The sequence below is a fragment of the Labrus mixtus genome, chromosome 14, assembly GCF_963584025.1.
Source record: "Labrus mixtus chromosome 14, fLabMix1.1, whole genome shotgun sequence".
In the NCBI taxonomy this organism is placed as follows: Eukaryota; Metazoa; Chordata; class Actinopteri; order Labriformes; family Labridae; genus Labrus; species Labrus mixtus.
The window spans coordinates 237,442-262,500 of NC_083625.1; the positions used below are offsets into that span (position 1 = coordinate 237,442).

The 25,059-nt window shown below is 43.3% G+C and overlaps 1 protein-coding gene across 4 annotated transcripts in view; it reads right to left on the reverse strand.

Moving 5' to 3' along the window:
* Window positions 1-270: 270 nt before the first annotated feature.
* The window catches only part of LOC132988764 (dual specificity protein kinase CLK4-like), a 27,019-nt gene continuing 2,230 nt past the window's right edge, over window positions 271-25,059 (reverse strand). Inside the window, exons 1-13 of one of the 4 annotated variants that reach the window (XM_061056339.1) lie at window positions 21,953-22,317; window positions 14,935-15,026; window positions 13,490-13,584; window positions 11,707-11,848; window positions 11,415-11,481; window positions 11,204-11,317; window positions 10,546-10,712; window positions 6,843-6,937; window positions 2,497-2,626; window positions 2,308-2,390; window positions 2,128-2,207; window positions 672-762; window positions 271-592 (exon numbers count right to left, since the gene is read on the reverse strand). In XM_061056339.1, coding sequence (XP_060912322.1) covers window positions 440-592; window positions 672-762; window positions 2,128-2,207; window positions 2,308-2,390; window positions 2,497-2,626; window positions 6,843-6,937; window positions 10,546-10,712; window positions 11,204-11,317; window positions 11,415-11,481; window positions 11,707-11,848; window positions 13,490-13,584; window positions 14,935-14,971 — 1,254 coding nt within the window. In that variant the 5' untranslated portion in view covers window positions 14,972-15,026; window positions 21,953-22,317 and the 3' untranslated portion in view covers window positions 271-439. Of the gene's footprint in view, window positions 596-671; window positions 763-2,127; window positions 2,208-2,307; window positions 2,391-2,496; window positions 2,627-6,842; window positions 6,938-10,545; window positions 10,713-11,203; window positions 11,318-11,414; window positions 11,482-11,706; window positions 11,849-13,489; window positions 13,585-14,934; window positions 15,027-16,050; window positions 16,298-21,952; window positions 22,318-25,059 lie in introns of those variants that run through there. The other 3 variants (XM_061056336.1, XM_061056337.1, XM_061056338.1) reach the window with 3 other exon arrangements.

Consider the following 25,059-nt stretch of genomic DNA (forward strand, 5'->3'; position numbering starts at 1 on the left):
GTCTCGTTGTTTTGGTCTTGACTACAACACTGGTCTGCTGTGATGTTATTCAACAGTATTCAGAACCTCTGGCTGAGTGATACACAAGTGCTTGTTATTGTCACTCGTGGAATGCCTCTGGTCCAATCAGAACCATTCTCTCTGTTCAATGAGCTTGAAAACAATGTTATTGTAAGTGAAATGAGGGCCACATTTTCCAGGTTTGTTTCTCTCATGGAGTTTCAGTAAATCAAAACAGACCACAATTGAACATATTTATTGACAAAGAGAACAAAGAAATCACAGAAATGCTCAGCATCACATAAATACTTTACAATGGCATGCAGACTGTTTATGATGGGAGGTTGTTTTTTAAACAGACAGGAATGAAACAATCAGTTAGAGTAATGTTTTAGATTACAGCCCGAGGTAGATAATGAATGTGTTTTGTGCGTCTATGCTAGCTGCGAAGCTTCTGCTGCGTCCTTATCGGGCTGAAGAACGGGTGCCACAGCGCCTCCTCCAGGGTGATCCGTCTGCAGACGTCGTACTCCAGCATGCAGCCGAGCAGGTCGAACAGCTGCCTCTCGTCCTCGTTCCTCCTCCACATACACTGCTGAGAGACACACTGACGGTTACTGCTGCTTTACCTGATGGCCGCCGCTGATTGGCTGATCTGTGCTCTGTCTTACCTTGAGAGGCTGGCAGTGCTTATTGATGTAATCATTGGAGGAGCTCTGCTCGTCCCAGTTCAGACGCTCATTGTGAATGTAGTGTTGCTTTCTACAAACAATACAATAATACACATGCACATGGGTAAACATGCACAGAGACATGTAGGACTTCACACCTGCAGAAATCTCCTGAAAAACTCCTGATATTTCCCGGAGGAGCTGTATGCGTGGACGCCTTCACCCGGAGTTTCTCCTGCCAGACCCTAAGTATTTTTTTCCACAGCAAGTCCGAGTGAGCTGATGTGAGAACACAGCAGGATATTCTCAGGAGAATTCACCTCGAGCCAACAGGAGAGGGAGAGTGACGTATCTATACTGTGACTGCTGCTCGGTGCATCGAGTGTCTGGACGCCACCGCTACGATCTCCATGCACGTAATTAAACGGCTGCATTATGTTTCCTGTTCTCCAGAATGTTCTTCTCCACTCTTTTGTTGATGTTGTCATTCCATTGGATTACACATAGCATTGATATAAAGGCAAATATTCTCATTATAATGTCGTGTAGCGGACTCTGTTGCTTTGTCCGCTACTTCCGTGTTGTTGGTCATGTCTTACCTCAGGAAACCCCCCGCCCCCCCTCCAGTCTGACAGGGATAGTCTCCAGCTGTGAGGTGCATGTGTGAACAACTAGGTCAGGAGAATCTCCGGAGCAGTCCTCCTGAAACGATCTATAGTTCATATGTGAAAACGGCTATGGTGTGCTAACTTAAAGGGGAAATTATTATTCTTTCATCTCTTTAAACTTTTCAAACTAAACTCAATTTCAAGTCACACCTGTATCTTTGGAAAGCACACAAACCTACTTACAACCCAACATCAAAATGTATACCAGAAAACAAGTAACAATGAGCGTCATAAGCCATTTTCACATATGCACTCCTGAAAATCTACCTGACTTGAATGTTCCCTGATCACCTCACAACAGGCTTTCCCTTGTAGGATAGGGGAGGGTCAGACATCAGGACATAAAAGAACGCTGCGGAAGTGGTGGACGAAGCAACATAGTCTGACACTGTGACAAGTTTTGCATTTAAATCCAAGAATATCATATTCAGGATTTCAACAAAAGAGTGCACGCACATACAGTCTGTAGTCACGCCCCATATGAACGTCACCACTCCATCCCAATCGCTCGAATTTTCCTGAATATTTCCTGCTGTGTTCTCATATCAACTCACCACGACTTCATGTGGAAAATGTACTCGGGTGCAGGCAGAAAAAATAAAGTCGGAGTGAAAAATGTGTCCGTTTGTGTTTGCATATGCAGCTCACCCTGAACATTCAGGACGTCTTCAGGAGTTTTGTTTGAAAGCTTAAAGACGTTGTCAAATCAAATTGAAAAGGACGATAATATGTGACCTTTAAACGCCACAGTGTGGAAAAGACGGTTGTTAAATTGATAAAGTGCTAACCTGGTCTGTTTCAGCAGGTGGGGAGGAATCGGTCCAAGGACTTTCTCCATCATGGCCAGATGTTCTACACTGTTGTGGGTCTGAAACAGAAATCAGAAAGTTAGGCCGGAAAGATTAATGTGTGTGTGTGTATGTTTGCGTTTTTTAAGTGTGTGTGTGTGTGTGTGTGTGTGTGTTTACCGCGAAGAGAGTACGTCCCAGGTAAAACTCCATAAGGACACAGCCCAGACTCCAAACATCACAGGACTGGTTCCAGCCCAAATCTGTGCACCAACACACACGATTAACACTTAAAACCTGGGTTATTAGAGAGAATATCAACAAACTGATGTAGTTAAGTTATTGCGTGTGGGAGGTTTGTGCGTGTACCCAGTATGACCTCTGGAGCTCGGTAGTGGCGCGTTGACACCAGCGACTCGTGGTGTTGGTGGTCAAATGTGGCGGTTCCAAAATCCACCACCTTCACATCCAGACTCCTCAGCTTCTTCGCCTCACACCTCTGAGACACAAGCACACACACACACACACAGACAATAAGATTTGATATTTTTAGATTTGACACTCTGTTTTCTAACGTGCTACACACACATAGGCCAGTACCACACACACATGCACAGTCAGAACCCTGTGGACATGCACTGATGGAGAGCTTGAGTATCCCAGTTATGAGTCTGGTCCAGGTTTTGATCATATTTGGGATCTGGTGTTTACATACACACAGAGAAACCTGGTTATTCAAATCCCAGTTTACATGATCAATACTAGTATCCTGGTTTCTGCTAATGTATCTGATTTGTGAAGCCATCTGTGATAACTATTTTTACAACACAAACCGCTTGAATTTTGAAACCTGAGAAAATTGAGACCACTGTGTCTTATTGAATGATGCTTTCTCTCATCTAAACCTCCTGTTATATTTAATTCTTTCGTCACCGAAAGACAAAACTGGGTAGGGTTGTAAATGTACTCATGGAGAGATGTCAGAGTGAGCGGGCTGCACATGATAGAGGCGAGTCCCAGAGAAGTTTTGGGGTTCAGTGCCTTGCTCAAGGGCACCTCGGCAGTGCCCAGGAAATTAGCTTGCACCTCTCAACCAGACCCATTTCAATACGTGTCAGACCGGGTCTTTTGACTGGCGACCCTTTAGTTCCCAGCCCAAGTCTCTCCACGGACTGAGCATCTGCTCCCCAAAAACCTACTGCTGTCCAACAGCACACACACTGCTCAATCACCTTCACTGCTCAATCACCTTCACTGCTCAATCACCTTCACTGCTCAATCACTGCTCAATCACCTTCACTGCTCAATCACTGCTCAATCACCTTCACTGCTCAATCACTGCTCAATCACCTTCACTGCTCAATCACCTTCACTGCTCAATCACCTTCACTGCTCAATCACCTTCCCTGCTCAATCACCTTCACTGCTCAATCACTGCTCAATCACCTTCACTGCTCAATCACTGCTCAATCACCTTCACTGCTCAATCACTGCTCAATCACCTTCACTGCTCAATCACCTTCCCTGCTCAATCACTGCTCAATCACCTTCCCTGCTCAATCACTGCTCAATCACCTTCACTGCTCAATCACCTTCACTGCTCAATCACCTTCCCTGCTCAATCACCTTCCCTGCTCAATCACCTTCACTGCTCAATCACTGCTCAATCACCTTCACTGCTCAATCACCTTCACTGCTCAATCACTGCTCAATCACCTTCACTGCTCAATCACTGCTCAATCACCTTCACTGCTCAATCACTGCTCAATCACCTTCACTGCTCAATCACTGCTCAATCACCTTCACTGCTCAATCACCTTCCCTGCTCAATCACTGCTCAATCACCTTCCCTGCTCAATCACTGCTCAATCACCTTCACTGCTCAATCACTGCTCAATCACCTTCCCTGCTCAATCACCTTCACTGCTCAATCACTGCTCAATCACCTTCCCTGCTCAATCACCTTCACTGCTCAATCACCTTCACTGCTCAATCACTGCTCAATCACCTTCACTGCTCAATCACCTTCCCTGCTCAATCACCTTCACTGCTCAATCACCTTCACTGCTCAATCACTGCTCAATCACCTTCCCTGCTCAATCACCTTCACTGATCAATCACCTTCCCTGCTCAATTACTGCTCAATCACGTTCCCTGCTCAATCACTGCTCAATCACCTTCCCTGCTCAATTACTGCTCAATCACCGCTCAATCACCTTCCCTGCTCAATTACTGCTCAATCACGTTCCCTGCTCAATCACCTTCTCTGCTCAATCACTGCTCAATCACCTTCGCTGTTCAATCACCTTCACTGCTCAATCATCTTCACTGCTCAATCACTGCTCAATCACCTTCACTGCTCAATCACCTTCACTGCTCAATCACCTTCCCTGCTCAATCACCTTCACTGCTCAATCACCTTCCCTGCTCAATTACTGCTCAATCACGTTCCCTGCTCAATCACCTTCCCTGCTCAATTACCTTCACTGCTCAATCACCGCTCAATCATCTTCCCTGCTCAATCACCTTCACTGCTCAATCACTGCTCAATCACTGCTCAATCACCTTCCCTGCTCAATCACGTTCCCTGCTCAATCACTGCTCAATCACCTTCCCTGCTCAATTACTGCTCAATCACCGCTCAATCACCTTCCCTGCTCAATTACTGCTCAATCACCTTCACTGCTCAATCACTGCTCAATCACCTTCCCTGCTCAATTACTGCTCAATCACGTTCCCTGCTCAATCACCTTCTCTGCTCAATCACTGCTCAATCACCTTCGCTGTTCAATCACCTTCACTGCTCAATCATCTTCACTGCTCAATCACTGCTCAATCACCTTCCCTGCTCAATCACCTTCACTGCTCAATCACCTTCCCTGCTCAATTACTGCTCAATCACGTTCCCTGCTCAATCACCTTCCCTGCTCAATTACCTTCACTGCTCAATCACCGCTCAATCATCTTCCCTGCTCAATCACCTTCACTGCTCAATCACTGCTCAATCACCTTCCCTGCTCAATCACCTTCACTGCTCAATCACTGCTCAATCACTGCTCAATCACCTTCACTGCTCAATCACTGCTCAATCACCTTCACTGCTCAATCACTGCTCAATCACCTTCACTGCTCAATCACCTTCCCTGCTCAATCACCTTCACTGCTCAATCACCTTCCCTGCTCAATTACTGCTCAATCACGTTCCCTGCTCAATCACTGCTCAATCACCTTCACTGCTCAATCACCTTCCCTGCTCAATTACTGCTCAATCACGTTCCCTGCTCAATTACTGCTCAATCACATTCCCTGCTCAATCACTGCTCAATCACCTTCCCTGCTCAATTACTGCTCAATCACATTCCCTGCTCAATCACCTTCTCTGCTCAATCACTGCTCAATCACCTTCGCTGTTCAATCACCTTCACTGCTCAATCATCTTCACTGCTCAATCAGTGCTCAATCACCTTCCCTGCTCAATCACCTTCACTGCTCAATCACCTTCCCTGCTCAATTACTGCTCAATCACGTTCCCTGCTCAATCACCTTCCCTGCTCAATTACTGCTCAATCACGTTCCCTGCTCAATCACGTTCCCTGCTCAATCACCTTCACTGCTCAATCACCTTCACTGCTCAATCACTGCTCAATCACCTTCACTGCTCAATCACCTTCACTGCTCAATCACTGCTCAATCACCTTCACTGCTCAATCACTGCTCAATCACCTTCACTGCTCAATCACCTTCCCTGCTCAATCACTGCTCAATCACCTTCACTGCTCAATTACTGCTCAATCACGTTCCCTGCTCAATCACCTTCACTGCTCAGTCACCTTCACTGCTCAATCACTGGTCAATCACCTTCACTGCTCAATCACCTTCCCTGCTCAATCACCTTCCCTGCTCAATCACCTTCCCTGCTCAATCACCTTCACTGCTCAATCACCTTCCCTGCTCAATCACCTTCACTGCTCAATCACTGCTCAATCACCTTCCCTGCTCAATCACCTTCACTGCTCAATCACTGCTCAATCACCTTCACTGCTCAATCACTGCTCAATCACCTTCACTGCTCAATCACCTTCCCTGCTCAATCACTGCTCAATCACCTTCACTGCTCAATCACTGCTCAATCACCTTCACTGCTCAATCACTGCTCAATCACCTTCCCTGCTCAATCACCTTCACTGCTCAATCACTGCTCAATCACCTTCACTGCTCAATCACTGCTCAATCACCTTCACTGCTCAATCACCTTCCCTGCTCAATCACCTTCACTGCTCAATCACTGCTCAATCACCTTCCCTGCTCAATCACCTTCACTGCTCAATCACTGCTCAATCACCTTCACTGCTCAATCACTGCTCAATCACCTTCCCTGCTCAATCACTGCTCAATCACCTTCCCTGCTCAATCACCTTCACTGCTCAATCACTGCTCAATCACCTTCACTGCTCAATCACTGCTCAATCACCTTCACTGCTCAATCACCTTCCCTGCTCAATCACTGCTCAATCACCTTCACTGCTCAATTACTGCTCAATCACGTTCCCTGCTCAATCACCTTCACTGCTCAGTCACCTTCACTGCTCAATCACTGGTCAATCACCTTCACTGCTCAATCACCTTCACTGCTCAATCACCTTCCCTGCTCAATCACCTTCACTGCTCAATCACTGCTCAATCACCTTCACTGCATGACTTGATTTCTGTTTTACCATGTCACTGTTGTACTCCAGGTCGTAGTCTGAGCAGACAAACAGGATATTCTCTGGCTTCAGGTCAGTGTGAGTCAGCTGGTTGCGATGCAGGACTAAAAAAAACACACAAAAAACAAACTTTATATTTTATGTATGTTTTAAGTTTGATATTTGATGGTTTATTACGATTAGTCAAACACAGCGCAAGTCCGTTCTCTACACAAATGTGTTGCAAGATTTAAAAACCCAAAACCACGATACTGAAGTCCATGTAATACACACTCATGGCAAGATGTCAGAGAGAGGGGGCTGCACATGAAAGAAGGGAGTCCCCGAGCAGTTTTGGGGTTCAGTGCCTTGATTTAATTTAATTTCATAATACTTGGTTAATTTAATTTCAGCCTTTAGAATTGTAGATCAGTGTAGGGTTATACTAAATGTAAGGCTGATTTCACACTAGGGACCCGGTCCCTGATCCGAGTATGCTTGAATCCGGTTCATGTGATCAGTGTGAACACATCGTACTCGGGTACATGCCCAAGTCCGCTTGAAGAGATGTTCTCTGGCAGGTCTGTGGGAGATGTGAACCGTGCTCAAACCAGGAAGTGGACCTGCTACATGACGTGATTCTAAACAGCTCCTGTCGCTTCAAAAAACTGTTGTATCAGCGCAGCACGGGGCCCGTTTCATCCTCTGAGCTGCATGGTCGTTGTGGCAGGAGGAAGAGGGTCGTCGTTGCCGTTTTAGAAATCACAAAAACAATCCATCACCAACTCTGAGCATACTGCCACCTGCTGTATCAGACTGTGTACAAACGCAACTGCACTAATGTGAACGCAATTGTGCTTGGGCACAGTACGAAACAATCGTGCCTAATGTGAAAATGGCCTAAACGCAAGGGCAGCCATTTTGTTTACGTTTAATTAACAGGCAGTGATTTGAATGTTGTCATGGTGATAGAATGTCGGGAAAAATAAAGAGATCAAAGGAATTCCGGATCATCAAAGCCATTTAGAATCTTAGAATTCAATAAGTAACCACCATCTCTCAAACTCTAAACAGTTTAGAGATCCAGTCTGAGACTACACCAGTTTACAGATCCAGTCTGAGACTACACCAGTTCACAGATCCAGTCTGAGACTACACCAGTTTACAGATCCAGTCTGAGACTACACCAGTTCACAGATCCAGTCTGAGACTACACCAGTTTACAGATCCAGTCTGAGACTACACCAGTTTACAGATCCAGTCTGAGACTACACCAGTTCACAGATCCAGTCTGAGACTACACCAGTTTACAGATCCAGTCTGAGACTACACCAGTTCACAGATCCAGTCTGAGACTACACCAGTTTACAGATCCAGTCTGAGACTACACCAGTTCACAGATCCAGTCTGAGACTACACCAGTTTACAGATCCAGTCTGAGACTACACCAGTTCACAGATCCAGTCTGAGACTACACCAGTTCACAGATCCAGTCTGAGACTACACCAGTTTACAGATCCAGTCTGAGACTACACCAGTTCACAGATCCAGTCTGAGACTACGCCAGTTTACAGATCCAGTCTGAGACTACACCAGTTTAGAGATCCAGTCTGAGACTACACCAGTTTACAGATCCAGTCTGAGACTACACCAGTTCACAGATCCAGTCTGAGACTACACCAGTTCACAGATCCAGTCTGAGACTACACCAGTTTACAGATCCAGTCTGAGACTACACCAGTTCACAGATCCAGTCTGAGACTACACCAGTTTACAGATCCAGTCTGAGACTACACCAGTTTAGAGATCCAGTCTGAGACTACACCAGTTCACAGATCCAGTCTGAGACTACACCAGTTCACAGATCCAGTCTGAGACTACACCAGTTTACAGATCCAGTCTGAGACTACACCAGTTCACAGATCCAGTCTGAGACTACACCAGTTTAGAGATCCAGTCTGAGACTACACCAGTTCACAGATCCAGTCTGAGACTACACCAGTTTACAGATCCAGTCTGAGACTACACCAGTTCACACATTCGTTGAGATTCAGGATTGTCCGATAGACAATTCAACGAGAACAAATCTACATCTAAGACCCTGTTTCCACTAAGCAATGGAGTTCTACAGATCCCAGAGCAGGGGAGATCCAATGGAGACGGGGGCTGATGGGTTCAGACCCTCCATGCAAGGAGCCAACAGCAGGGGCCGCCAACAGATCCACAACAGGCAGTATCCTGCTCAGCCAGACGCTCAAGCTTTCCACCAAAGGAGGGAGGGAGGGAGCTGGCAGCAGCACTGGCACAACCAAGATGGACCCCATCGCCCGTCACATCAGGGACACCCACCCCAATGGCAGGTGGTAGCAGACCTGAAGAATGAACTGCAGGGAGTGAAGATCCTTCTGAAAAAGGAGAAGGACCTGAACAAAGCAGGGTCCGACAGAGACATGCTCAGCAAGAACATAATCGAGGATTTGGAGGAAAGGTTGAAGTTGGAGCATGATGGGAGACTGGAGTGCAAAAAGGAGAACAGGATGCTGAAAGAAGAACTGAAGCACCTGAATCCGGCCTTTGCAACACAAACGGACATGTCGGATTACTCCACCAAAACCAAGGAGGAGCTCATTGGTGTCATTGCAGTGATTAACACAAAGCTCCAGGAGACGGCCTCAAGTGACTCAAAGCTGGACCAAGACATGAGAGCTGAAAAAGAAGCCCTGGTGCAAAGGATTAACAACATGCAGCAAGAAACCTTGAGCAGCGACATCAAAACCGCCAAGGATACTCTGGCCTTGAAGAATCAGCTGGAGGAAATGACGAGTAGATGTCAAGAGCTGTCCTCCAAACTGACTGCACATGAGGAGACCAATCAGAACCTGCAGAAGAAGGTGGAGGACCTCCAGAGGGAATTTGATCTGAAAGTGTTGAGAGCTGACGGCCTCCAGAAAAAGCTGGAGGAAGTCACGCATCAGCTTTTAGAGACAACCAACAAGAACCAGGTGCTTGTTGAGAAGCTGACTGCAGAGAAAGAGTTCCTCAAGCAGGAGATGGAGGTGATGGAGGAAGAGGTCGTCAGTATTGTAGTGTTTAAAGCAGAGCAGCTGGAGAATTTGAAGAGGCGCTGCCTCAACCGCCAAAAACAAGATGATAACCAAGGGTTGAGGGCTGAGAGCGTCCAGAAAGAACCGGATTTGGAGGGCTTACAAAACCAGCTGCAAGGAAAGACCGGCAAATGCCTTGAGCCGTCTTCCACTCCAACAGCAGAGGTGCTTCCAAATGAAAGGAGGCAACAACTGTGCGAGCAGGAGGAGGTCTCTACATGGAGGAAGATCAAGAAGTCCTTCACTCCAAGCCATCGCCGCCAATACAAGCGTCAGAAGAAGCAGATGCTGGACCATATGTGACCACCCGAGCCGCTCCAGCGCCTCCCACCACCCACGACCTCCCCCCAACACAAAGGCTGTAACAGGCCAAGCAGTCACCGTGTGAACATATAAAGTCCTGACTGACAAGAAGCCAACTGGTTTCCATCGGTCAGGACTCTACATGTTCACACTGTGTCTGCGTGGGTTTTTTTCTCTGGGCCGCTCCGGTTTATTCCCACACATAGAAATTTGGACTGAATTATAAGCTTTTGACACAACTTTCAATAAAAGATTTAGTGAATATTTAATACGTTTGTGAAATAAGCATTCTTTCTGTCTTGCACACAAACACACAGTTGACTCACAGCTGACGGCTCTGAAGATCTGGAAGGCCATGTGTCTTATCTGCTCCACGCTGAACGGCAGGAACTCGTTCTGTCGCAGGAACTCGAAGGTGCTGAGGCCGAGCAGCTCGAACACAATGCAGATGTGACCTTCGTGCTCGAACCAGTTCAGCATCCTCACACAGGCACTGACAGGGGGAGAGTCGGAGATACACAAACAGGAGCGTTTAAATAGGGTGAATATGGGTCAAGTGGGACAGTTAAGATGAATCATGTTTATCTTTACATGTAAATACTTCCATAACTAAAAATCAACACAGAGCTAATCATAAGGAAGTATATGATAAAAAATAAAGTTTATGTGGGTATGACATCACTTCCTGGGGTGTGGCACACCATATTTAACAAGCTAGCAGTGAACCAGCAATGGAAAGCGCAATGACATAGCATTTTGAGATGGATGATGTTAAGGTCTTAAAAGTAAAAAAAAATGAATGGCTAGCTTTTCATGTTGATATATATTGTATGGAATATAATGATGAATCAAAATAAAACAAAATGAAGAAAACCATTAATTAATTCAGAAGAATTACGCTCAGACATGGAAGATAACGCTAAGTGGTTTCAATGTCCTAATCTTCTTGGATGAATGTTGTGGGTTTGCTGGAACTAAACTCACAATCTGTTGTCATCGTCCAGGCTGTTGATCTCTTCCAGCACTGCAATCTCAGACTTCGCAACTTCTCGGAAACACTCGATGTTCCTCACGATTTTCACGGCCACATGCTCGTTTCTGACATGGGACAGAGATAAAAATAGTTTCTACACTGGAGCCAAGAAGAAAGCGTGCAGTGTCTGAACTCATCAGGTCTGAACTCATCAGGTCTTACTTCTCTCTATCGATACACTCCACCACTTTTCCAAAGGCTCCTGCTCCCAGCGTCAACACCACCTCATCTGCATGGGACAGACATCCATTGAGTCACAGCAATATCGTATTCAAGACACATGAAAGAAAGTACAACGGCAATAAATGAAGCCTGGTCCAAACTAGGTTTTTAAAATCTTAATCAGTGTTGCTAAATAGTTCACAATAACCTTCATGTTCGCTTGTTAGATATTTTAAAAATCAAAGCCATGACCATGCAGACAGAACAAAGACAAAAGGTTAAAGTCACATACATCTCTCTTTCATCACCAGGCCGCTGTGATACACCAGGTGTCCCTCTTCTTCGTCCACCTCGCAGCTCTTTGCTTTGTGACTCCTCTCCGCTCCATTACCGTCAGTGTTGACAGCATTGTCGCCAGGAAATGCACATTCAGGCTTCAGCGAGTTGTCGTCAGGCTGGGTTGAAGGTTGGACAAATTTGGAAGATTAAGCGAGCAAGACAGGTGTGGGTGAAGGTGGTTTAGTTGGAGACATAAAGATTGTCAACATAAATATATGAGTGCAAGAGTGAGAGAGAAACACAGAGAGAGAGAGAGAGAGAGAGAGAGAGAGAGGGAGAGAGAGAGAGAGGGAGAGGATGTTAAAAAATACAACAGTTTGTTTTGCAAAAAAATGGTACAGGAAGAGGATTATAAAACACCAAAAAAGCATGTCCCTTTTTTGTGACAATTAAATTTCAGTTCAATTCAATTCAATTTTTATTTGTATAGCGTCAACTCATAACAAGTGTTATCTCGAGACACTTTACAAAAAGCAGGTAAAAGACCTTACTCATTGGTATGTTATAAAAAGCAGGTAAAAGACCTTACTCATTGTTATGTTATAAAGATCCGGCCTATCCATCATGAGCACTTTAACAAAGCAGCAAAAGTTACAGTGGTAAGAAAAAACTGCCTTATTAAAAGGCAGAAATATTTGGCTGGACAAGATCAAACCATCAGAAAAATGTAGCCTATCCATATTTGGGTAAACCAATTTCTGAAGCTTAAAGGTGACATCTCCTCCTCTTCTTCTTCAGTGTAAATAAATCTCAGAGCTCCTCAAAACATGTGTGTGAAGTTTCTTGTTCTAAATCCACTCTGATCCTGTATTTGATCATGTCTATAAACCCCTCTATTTCAGCCCTGCTCAGAACAGGATGTTTCTGTGTCTGTACCTTTAAATATGTAAATGAGCTGTGTCTGACCACGCCCCCTCTCTGGAAGGGCTTGGGTGTACTCGGTGCTTTCTCGCTCCATGTCCTATTGTTTACGGTGAGAAGGCAGACTCAGAGGGCAGAACAAACACCTAGCTGTGGGAGTGTCACCCACCTGGGGGAGGGGCTACTGCCCTTTGTGATGTCATGAAGGCAGACTCAGAGGGCAGAACAAACACCTAGCTGTGGGAGTGTCACCCACCTGGGGGAGGGGCTACTGCCCTTTTGTGATGTCATGAAGGGAAAATCTCCAAACGGCCTGTTTGATCACACATTTTCTGAAAAGTGGAGCAGGCAGAAGACGGAGAGGATGGACTTTTCTCATGATTGGGGGGGACACATATACATATAGGTGTATGAAAAACTTGGTGGAGTGTATTAGGCATAATATGTTTCCTTTAAATTAACAAACAATCTCATGTTGAAACAAATTGAAATCACTCAGAGCAGGGTAAAGGTCAAAACCAAATTACATTATAATATCAAATTTTATTTCAAGTCCAACTTTTTGGCACTGGATTGTCAACTCAAGGGACTGGATAAACAACAACCTGGACTAAAGGCAATCTATGTGACATTATAAACATTTTGTTCCCTGCAATGCAGTTAACTAATTCCTCCAAGACAGAACAACGGAACAAAAGAAGTCATACATACATCATAAAAATACATATTGAGATCCAAAATTTGTAGAACCATCAACTAACAACAAAAAATGCTGACACTGAGAGATTCCCTGAAACCTCAGACGCTGCATGCTCAAAGTCAGTAAAAAATCAGAGAAAGGGAAAGTGCTAAAAACAGAACGAAGAGAATCTTACCAAATTATCATTTTCTGGGGAGCTACAGGGTTTGTAGTGGTTTGAGCCTCCAGTCTCTCTGTCATCGTGGACTTCTGTTTTTTGGTCATCAACGTCTACAAGAAAATAGGACAGAGAGGTGAATGTAGACACTCTTAATCAGAAGCAGCTGTGTCCCAAATGACTGCAGCTACATCCTCATGACTTAATTAAACTTCTCAAACACAAATATTGGAAGTTTAATTCAGGCATATTATTACACGGCTATATTATACACGATGCTGATTGGACAGCAACGCATAGCAACAGTCTGTTATCAGTCGATAGATCACTGTTGTTAAGTAGAACAAAACGTCACTAACAAAAAGCACACAGCTGCAAGCAAGGACACGGCTCTTATCACAAACTCTGGAGGACTAAGGCTGTGTTCACACTTGACTTCGTCGCCTTTTGAGCGCTTATGCGTGAGTGTTCTGAAATCTTAACAACAGGATCTAGTCTGCGGTGGAACCGTCCCGGAGCACAACGCATCAATTTAGCACAGAAAAGAACAAACGGGACGGGAAGTCAGACACCGATACAACATTAAAACATCCAGTTTATTTTCAGAATAAAACTCTCCGTTTTGACGGTTCAGAAAAACGACTGTTTGTGTGTTTATGTGTTTATAAGGTTTGTTTTGAGTTTTATACCACGAACATCGTATTATCTCGAGCTGTCGCCAGTGAATCTGTAAAATTCCTTTGTCTCCGTACTCCGGCTGTGCTCTCCGTGCTGCAGACTGAGAACGCAGCCGGTGGGTGTTGACGGGTGAGGATGCACGGACCCGTAACAGACCGGAGCGGACACGCAATGCACACATATCTGGTGAAGTTCGCCATTTTTGGGTGCATGACATCTTTTTGGGCACCGGTAACTAGGGACGTAGGTTACTACTCGTCCTGATTGGTCAGCTGTCAGAAAGACGCTTGACGTCACCCAGCGCTTTTCTGAAAAGTTGAAATAATTCAACTGAAAAAGGCGTCAGGCGCAGCGCTTTTTGAAAAGGCGTCATGCTTTTTCCATTTTCCATAGGCTTGTATGTAAAAACGGCGCTGGCAGTTGAAAAAAGAAGTCAAGTGTGAACATGGCCTAAGGGTACACTCACACCGGGCTGATTCTCATGGATTTACTTGTCTCTGAAATGTTCAGTTTAATTTGAGTAATTAAAGCCTGTTTATCCCGCTTTATGAAAGCTACAGAGTAAAATGTTGCCATGGACGCAGCTCTTACAACATCATTTCCAAATCAATATTTTGTTTGAAGTTATTGATTTCCATGTAATAAGCTTGATAATGTATAGTGAGTGAGTTGTAACCAGGGAGGAACCTCTGCAGGGTGAGCAGGTTCCATTTCGCCATAGCAACCCGCTCATGAGACATTATCCCTAACTTGAAGTAACTTTTCAATATCACAAGTAGAAGTACCTCCCCAAGAAGTGCACTCGTTGTCCTTCCAGCCCATAATACTGTAGTAAACACTGGGCTCTGTCACCACTCTGCTCCAGTCTGTGGAGAGTCTGGTAAGAAAAAAACACAAGTTGATGTGACAATGTCATTCAAAGGTTTGTAAACAGCCATCGTAAAGTTAGTAATACGTTTTTCTATTACTAACAATCACCATCAGATTGAGATTTATTACAAAGTAGGTTTACACCATAGACGGCATATACATGGACGATGTCTGAGTGACATCATCCATCCTTTCTGAAGGGTTGTTTTGGAAGCTCATCCATGGCGTTTGCCATATTGGAAAAGCTGACTCTCTCAAACACCTATGACAGTACCAAAAAAATTGCAGTTCTTTGAGTGTCTGCTTAAAGCTATCTCCAAAACCCCAGGAAGTCTCTTTAACTAGGGCTCTGGTGGCGCAGTGGTCCATGTATGGAGGCCCTGGTCCTCCAGGCGGGCGGCCTGCGTTCGAGTCCCACCTGTGGCTCCTTTCCTGGATGTTATTCCTTGCTTTCTCTCTCCCTGATTTCCAACCTGTATCCACTGTCCTATCTCTCCATTAAAAGGCCCCAAAAGCCCAAAAATCAAAGGAAGCCTCTTTAACACCGATGGTTGGTGTGAGTCGGGGACAATTCCGGACAAACCAGGACAAATAGTCAGTATACCACGACTGTTTGCACGTAAGTATTAGCACTAACTGTAGCATGCAGCTACTTAACCAAAGGTTATTTTGTTTAAGTATTTTTCCAGTATCTTATAGATATTTATTCTTAATTAAAAGTTTGAGGGTATTCATCCTTTGAGAATCAAAAGTGACAAATATGGAAATATGTTCAACCATTCTAGGATACCAAAAAAATGTCCTCATAGGTTAAGCTAATAAAACAGAGAGCCATTTGTAAAGCTGTACTCACTGTTTACAAACTGGCTCTCCCATTCCTTATGCATGCTCCATAAAATGCTTCTTTGAGGATATTCGACATTCCTTGAATTTGAATTTCCTTGAATATCTGAGCATTCAACTGGGTTTAAATTGAGCTTTTCAAACCGGGAAAAAGATAAGTGGTGCTAGTTGAGAAGAGCTTTACTCACAAGATCTGTTGTTGGTATGGTAAGAACTCGAGTCCTAAGAGTTATGTTCAAGAACCATTCAGAGCCTTCCTCTCGTACGTTTGTGTTATTTCTGTCCTGCTTTGTAAAGGCAGAAACTTGATTTAGAAGAAAAAGAATCCACTGAAATGTCACGTTTGGCTGTAAAGAGAGGTGCAGGACCCTAGCAGCTCCTCTTATGTGCTCCGCCTGGTATGCAAACCCTCCGTCCTCCACAGCCCTTGATCCACAGGGTCAATGTCTTCCCAGTCTCCTCAACCCCTGAAACCCTCCTCTCTGTTTTCAGAGCTATACATAGTGTTACATCCCTGCAACCCACAAACCTATTGGTGTCTCTCTCGCTCCAGGGCTTTCCCTGGCCTTTTGAAAAAAGGCTGAGTTACGACCCCTGGCAGCGTCCAGAGGGCGAGAAGTTAACATGAAACCATAATGGTCCTTGTGGGGAAAGTAGGTTTTTGGAGCAGTCATCAGATAAGGCTGAGTTTAACAAGAATATCAACCATACTGTTGGACAGGAAGTTGAGAAAAAGAATTGTGTTGCCATCAAAGGTAATGATGGATTATTTGATTCATTCATTGTTGGTTATTTGTTTTATTTTAAGAATAAGCTACCATTAAAATTTACAACGTTTCCCCCCAAATGATAATCTTACCGAGTAGAGATGCACCTGAAGAGGGGAAATCTCAAAGTAAATAGCCCACATTTGTATATGATGCAAATCTGCAAACCATTATTCAAATGAACCTATGTAAAGATAAACTTACACAATTGTAAGACTTACAAGTTGCTTGTGTCCGAGACAAATCCAGAGTCACTCCAAACTTTAATTGTTTGTTGGACTCTACCACACCTTTCTACCAAGTTTCATCAAAATTGGTTGGTAGCTTTTCTTTAATCCTGCTGACCAACAAACAAAACCAAAACATTACATCATTAGCCAAGGTAATGTACTCAGACCAAAGCCAATCGGTTCCAAAAAAAACTTTAAAGCCCTTCGTTTTGAAAGGGCTCATTCATTTTTCATATTCAGCTGATCACTGTAGCTTTTGGCAAACGAAGAGAAAACATCATATTTATAGGTCCCCTTTCTCAGACTTTAGTCATAGAGGGTTTTTTTTCCATTGAAAAATTGCAACATAGCATAACACCAATGTGTTTCCAAATCTTTAAAAACAACAGAGAAGTTCAATTGAAAGAAATTAATGAGGTATATTGAGGTATTGGTTAAAACGCAGGCAAGATTTTGATCATATCCCCGTTATTGATTTACCCATGAGAGGGTGTGATGTTGTACTGATAATCAGCACTGATGTACAGAACAACATCTTGACCCCTCGAGTGTGATATTACTTTTATACAACAGTTATTAAAGCAGGAAAAAGAAGTAAAAAGTAAAAAATCAACAACAGCTCAACTAGTCCCCCAATTTAACTGAAATTAGACTGTTGCTAAGCAACCCAAACATTCTGTTCTACTGTTGGTGTCCATGGTTACCACAGAGCAGCTCCTCTGTAGTATGACTCTTTACTTGTATGTTTAAAGATTTTGATGAATTTGATCATGAAACCAGTGAAACTGAAGTCTCTTGAGTGATTCTGAGATATGAAATTGATTATTTAAGAACAACACTGTCAGCAGTAAATGTTAATTAAAAGTATTCAGGCAGAGTCATACATATTGGGAAAAGTCCCAGTGATGTTGTTCTCCTAGATCAGGGGTGGGCAACTGGCGGCCCCCATCAACCCTCAATATGTCCCTCAGTTAAATATTTACATATCAATTAATTGGAAGTATTTGGAAAACATGACAAAATCTGCCATGAAAACATGAAAATCAGAAATATGTCCATAATAATATTGGATCACTTGTATATGTTGAGTTAAATTTGAGACATATTTGAATGTAATTGTTTTTGTACGCTACAATTTGGCCCTCTGGCAGTGAGAATTAAATTAAGGTGGCCCTTGCTGTGACCAAAGTTTCCCATCCCTGTCCTAGATCATCATGGAAAGGCTCTTGTCCAATCAGATTGCTTGATCGGAATCAGCTGTTATATAATTTACACTAAGAAATGCAGAAAATTGTTAGCCTTGTCTTATAAACTGTGTCTTGTATTTCTGAAGCCTACTCAAAGTTTCCATGAGTGATTGATATGTCGACAACAGTTTGTCCACAAGCTTACGGTTTGCGGTGGCAAATCCGACGCAATTCAAACCCCTCCCCGTCCCTCTCTGTCCCTCTTCCACAAATAGCAGACATGCCATTCACAGTGGGGGCTTCTGTTTCCCTCCACATTATTTCTTATTCATCTTTTCACCACCTCGTCTGCCACCCCCTGCAGTGTTTCTACTGTATGCTCCAGCTGTTTCTTTTTACCTCTGCAACGGATATTAGGATAGGATAAGATAATTATTAGATTATAGATTATTTTTATTATTATTATTAGATTATATTATTAACCAGAGTAACGCACAACCAGCAGAAGTGGCTTTGGATATTCCAGTTTGTTGACAGAAAGTAAAGAATTCAAGAATTTTCCCTCCAAAATTAAACATTTTTACATCTAAGAATGGTTTAAATGCATCCCCTGTGTTTGTTTTCTGTCCTTTACTACTTTTAACATATGTCAAAGCAGACAGGTCTGCAACATGCTATATGGCTTTTCTTTTTATAGCCAACAATGTGAAGGAGTGTTAGCTGCTCCCGAGCAGGGATCTCCTCCTCTCCTGCTCAGATATGGATCAGTCTCTCCGTGCAGGCTGGCTCACATGTCTCCATTGACTGTAAATCATGGCAGAGGACGACTCACTCCTGCTGACAACATGCAGGACCGTTGTCACTCACTTAAGATCATCCAACACTCACTACTCTCCAACCAGTGCCAGGAGTGTAGAAGGTTTCACTCCTCATACAGCTCAATATGAACAACAAGGGGGCCCCACATTCTCACTACAGGCAAGACTCAATATATATCCAGAATTATGGTAGTTTACCAGCTCCTTTACAGAAATAGAATGGCATAATTCTTTGCAAATTGTTGTGTGGCATCCCCCAGGGATCAGTGCGTGGTCCTGTGACATTTCTGAGACCTCTAAGTATAAGTGGAATTATTTTAAGTCAGCCTAGATATGATAGGAAGCTTGGAAGCTCCAAGAACGTCAAAGTTGTTGGTGGGTTGGGCGTCCATCACTTGATAGGACAAAGGGACTTTGATGTGCTAAAAAGACAGTCTTCTGTTATAAACAGTATCACACTACTTTTCTCAGAGATTCATGAAGATTTATATGGTTCACAAACAATATAAAAAAATGTGCTAAATCACTCACAATTGTTTTGCTTTCTACACCATGAAGTTGAGTTTGAGTGCAATATTTGTGCAGACTCCAGAACATAAACATTATGTTTGCAACTCATTTTCAAACTGTATCCTTTGTAATTTAAAATCCGATGACCAGAGCCAACATCAATCCGTGTAGCTGTCTGTCCATTTTGACAGACGCTAGAATTTCTGACCAATTAGAGAGTATCATCCTTGAGCATCACACATTTTAGTCCACTGGCAAATTTCTCTGTGAACACGGACCAAACTTGAGGTAATTATTCTACAATGTTTGGTCCAAATTGGTGATGGTCATGATTAAGTCCAAAGCAAACAAACTATAGTGTCAGGAAGGGGGGGGGGGGATTGGGACGCAAGTGCGGACCCAGGGGTGTCTCAAAGTTATCCCAGAAGGATAATCGCAACAGCGATAGATTGGAAAGGGGGGAAAAAACAACAAAACTGTTTAGAGCCACAACAGGCTTCCTAACCTAAATAAAGCACCAAAAAGGATTAACTAAACCACTGCTGCCAAGCAGCTGACTCAAAACCAAAATTGTCCAGGAGACCCAGAAAACACAAAACAGAAGGCAGGAGGAGACCCGCAATGGAAATCTAATGCAGAAAGTTCTTAGTTGGTGTTTATAGATACACACATCCACTCGAGAAACCACAGAGAGAACCTGTCACTACCTCTGAAGGTGAGATAATGAGTCAGCACAGAACACTGGAGACTCAGAGTATATAAAAACTCCCCACACCTGGGCTTAATCACAGCCAATCAGTGCCACACACACCTGATTGCAATGAGTTGATTCTCTCACCACTCTCACTGAGCAGAAAGAGTGAGTGCCCTCACACTATAGGTTATTAGGGACCCTAAAGCCCTGTTTCCACAAAGCACTGAAATGGTTCAGTTTAGTTCGGTTAGGTTTGCATTTATTGCCGTTTCCACTGTCAAAAGTTGGCAATGGTACCAAAGTAACCAATCAGTACCGTCCTACTTCTTTGCTACCTTCCTGTTGGGGTGCCAAACGTACAGATCCGACTTTAAAGGCTGGAGCTAGACACACGGCTTTCCGTTAATTGGCTTTGTGTTTGACCTTTATTACCGCTCTCACATGGAAAGTGACCGTCCATGTGAGAGCGGTAATAAAGTATGCATTGCATCAAAATGTAGTTCGCAGGACCGTCTTACCAACTAACTGTCCGTGTTTTTTTATGCTGGTGTATTCCTGAAGCTTTGGCATTTTGTGCTTTGACTGGAATATGATCTAATCCTCTCCAAATGGCTGAGATACTGAGACTTTAGCTTTAATTGAAGGGGATTATTCAGGCCTATCAGTTTTAGTCAATCTGATATGGCTGAGAATACACTCAGATGAAATCTATCAACAGTGTGAGCTCTGAAAACCAACCAGCCCACATACTACAGCGCTAACAATGAGCACTATGCCTCCTAAGTGCACTGCATGCCCAGGAGGGCAGCTCTTACTCACATAGCACTCTAATGACACTGAGACTCGGAATCAGATTGTCTTTTCCAATCCTGAGTTAATGTTGCTGCACTGCTGTCTCCAGTTAAGACTCAATTAGATGTCTTGAAGTCACGGCCAAGAACAACAAGCCTCTCTGATTGGCTGGCAGATGAAACAGACCATAACATGTTTGTTACGACTGTCATATTATAAGCATTAATTAAACAACTAAATTAATATATACAACAGCATTTCAGGACACTAATAAAGTCAATACAGTGACGCACGCCCTGTCGTCATGAATCACATGTTGCAGCATGAGCTGTGTGTGCCGGTGTCCCACCACGACAATGCTTTTAATAGATTATGTGGGCTGTGTTGTGGGAAGCTACTTTGAAAGCATAACTTTGCAAACAACTCATGACTTTGCACTGGAGTAAAATGCAGCTATAACGAAGCTACACATACTTTGTTTCACTGCTTTAAAAAAGTGTGGTTGAAATGATGAAATTGAAAATAAACAGGTGGTACAAAATAATATAAAGGGGCCATTTTGCAACCAAAAACAAAATCAAATCTTATTAACTTTTTTTCCCCTAAAAGTGTTTTTGCACATACCGTATTGTGAATAATTCTTATCCTTCATCAAATCAAAACGGATCAGTCGTCAAAAAATTAACCCCCCTACAGTGTGACCGTTGAGAAACGAGCTAAGCAGATTTTATTTCGTTTTTAAAACCAGGCTGTAAACATGTTTATTTCTGCTTTTTAGAATGGGTGTGTATGTGACTTCCTGTGCTTCTGCAGCCAGCCTCTAGTGGACACTCCAGGAACTGCAGGATTTTGCACTTCAGCATCAGCTTCAGTTTTCACCACCGGAGGTTGCCGCTTGTTTTACATGTGGAGTTTAGTGTTACTTTATACCAGAACATAGAGCTGCTGAAACAGGACACAGTTTGAGGTTTGGCACCAAGCAGCAAAACTTTCCCTAAACATTTGTTAAAAAATAGTAATGCATATCTGAGGCATGCAGTCAAAGTGGAATCATGCTTTATTTCAGATGCATTGCCGATGTGTTCAGCCTACCTGTGTTTTTAGTTGAGGCTGTGATGTCGTCTGCCTCGCCACCTCTCCAGCTCGCTGCTGTTTGGTTTTTGTTTGTTGGTAAAGTATCCGCCTCCTCTTCACCTTCCTCTAAACCTAATCCACCCCAGGAGGGAAAGCAAACACTTGTTGCCATGCCACATAGCTGCCAAACAAGGAGAGACAGAAATGGTGTCTGCGGCGCAATAAAACATTATGTCCTTCAGGAAAACCAAGACGTGAACATTCCTGTGTAGTTCTAGGCAGTAAAATCCTCGGCCAGCTGCAATGAAAAGGGACCCGGGGAGCTGCGCCTGCCCCGACCCCTGGCCTCACCCAGGGGGGCTCCTCTTTCGTTAAGGAGGAGAAAACATTGTGTACTGTGTCCGATCTGGAACCATTGATGCAGGATGATTCAGGAAATTGTGTAATGACGAATGATACTGGACACTCATGACACGTTCAACCCAAATTTAATTCAAGATAACTTGAAATGTGTAGCCGGAGTGTTATAATGGTTTGTGACTCAGGTCCTGTTGAAGGTCCAATCACGGCTGTGTGTTGTTTTGATTCAACATCATTGAAATCTGTGTGTCAGCGTCTTTCATTAGGAGGGAGGTTTAAACCACATAAAGCAGTTAAGATTTTGTCAGGAATGGGACTCATACAGATTCATATTTATGTAGAATCACAACATATTATGTCACTTAATAACCCTAACCCTAACCCAGTGTAGACTGTTCCCTTTGTAAAACTTTAAACAGAAACACAATATTAATCAGCCAGCGAGTAAGCACATGAGAACAACTGAAGGAAAACACTTCCTTTAACAGAAACCTTTAGCTACATTAAACTTTGGACTTAGATTTGCCAGGTGGCAACTAACACGACTCTGAATAAATGATTGTTTTCTGTACTTCCTGGATGTGTAAATAAAAGCCTCTCGAAGGAGAGGTGACTTCAAGACCTTCAACCAAGTCCAGTTGCATTTTGGATCAATGTTTGAATTATTAATTACTTCAATCATGACAGACCCAAGAGATGGCAGTCATGGGTGATTGACAAATCTTGAGGTGTTCCTCAAAGCTCTATTCTAGGCCCATTGTATTTTTCTGTTTTTTAAAGCAAACAAGCAGATAATTAAAACTAGTGTCAGTGTGCTTAATCAAGTCTGTGAGCAAACATATGAAGCTGAAATATAGACAGGAAAAGTAGAGAGATAGAGAGATGTACAGTGTCAAGATCGGGAATCAAACCTGCGACCCGTGCAACAAGGACTGTAGTCTCTGTACACGGGTGCCTATTCTACCAACTGAGCTACAGCACCCCAAAAATGCACGACCTTTAAACTGTCATGTTAAGACAATAGGACATTCAAACATACTATCTTTAGCTTTACAATCTGCAACAGCCGAGCTAAAGTTAACGTCCCAACAGCATGGGAACATAAAATCTCCCAGTGGATTATGTCAGAGGACGTGCAGGCAGATCCCACGCCATATGTTGTGTTCTGTTTTCCATCAGCTGTAAAAATCTTAAAATCTTAAAAAAGATCTTAAAATGACATTAAAAATCGGATTTTTTAAAACACAGTTTTATATTCAGGCTTTGTGTGTTAATAACTCATTAAAAGTTTTTATATTCTAAATTATATTTAGCCACAACCGAAAGTTTTTATCTGTTTTTTTGTTATTTTTTATCTCTAGTTGTTGAACAAACGATATGATACTATATGACACTACATCAATCAATAGGTAAAGAAAAGTAAAACAAGCTCTGAACACCAAGAAGCTCCTGTTTGAAGGATTTATTAAAAAGTGATGTTTCGAGCCAACATGCTCAAGAGCATCTTTACCTATTCATGTTTTTTGGATCCAGCACCCACTGAGGGATGTTTGTTAAATTTTTTGACTTTTCACTAAATTATACAATATCAAACAATATGATAGATGCGGTATGATAAACCTTACCAAACCATGTGATGCCATGCGATGGGACGGGATGTAATCTCATACAATGTGATACCATTTTTGTCTGATGCATATTTGGTATTTAAGTTGTATCAACTTATGATGATATGATACCACGAGTAAGCATACGATGTATTACAATACAATAATATACAATTTCATGAGCAGAGGCCGGGCTCTCGAGTTGACGGAACGCCCCCAACCTACAGCGAGATGATCTGGGACTAGCTTCAAGCTAGCTTCAAGAAACTTTAACAATTCACCTCTTGTTATAACCCCTCAATACTGTATATTGCTTTTTCATTGACGCATGTGGCTACAAATGGAACGGTTCGGCGCCTCATGTGATTCAGGTAGAGATGAATTCTTTAAATGGTGTTAAGTCGACCTGGCAGCAGCTGCAGCTGATGAGTAACTGACCGTCACAGTATGTACCGTACATCTGATCTCATGACACTATAAGACTTTATGTACATTAAACATGAGGCGAAGCCTGCTCGGCGCCGTAAACATTCAGGGCCTATAAGCTAAACCTTGGGGGGCTCAGAGGCATGAGCTCTTCCTATTTATGGCAGCTGTACACGCTATTTTCAAGCCGTTTGAGGTAATAGAAAATCTGCACTTCATTTTGGACAAACATAAAAATCATCCTTAAGAATAAATCATTTGTCGTGTCTGATTATTTTTGCACAGCCTGTTCCTTCTGCTATTCTCCACACTCGCCACCAGGGGCTCTCTGACTTTAAAGGTCATGTATGATGCAGAATATACTTCACCATGTTTCTCTAACTCTGTGTTTGTCTGTCTACAAACCCCCCAATGATGAGAAAAGTCCATCCTCTCCGTCTTCTGCCTGCTCCACTTTTCAGAAAATGTGTGCTCAAACAGGCCGTTTGGAGATGTTCCCTTCATGACATCACAAAGGGCAGTAGCCCCTCCCCCAGGTGGGTGACACTCCCACAGCTAGGTGTTTGTTCTGCCCTCTGAGTCTGCCTCGGCCGCAGGAGATGTGGATAGAACCTATGATACAAATCCTTAATTTACTCCAGCTGTCTTCATCAACTGTAAAACATAAACGCCACATGGAGAGGATGACTAATTCTTACAGACGGACTCCTTAAAAGTACAACATGTTGACAG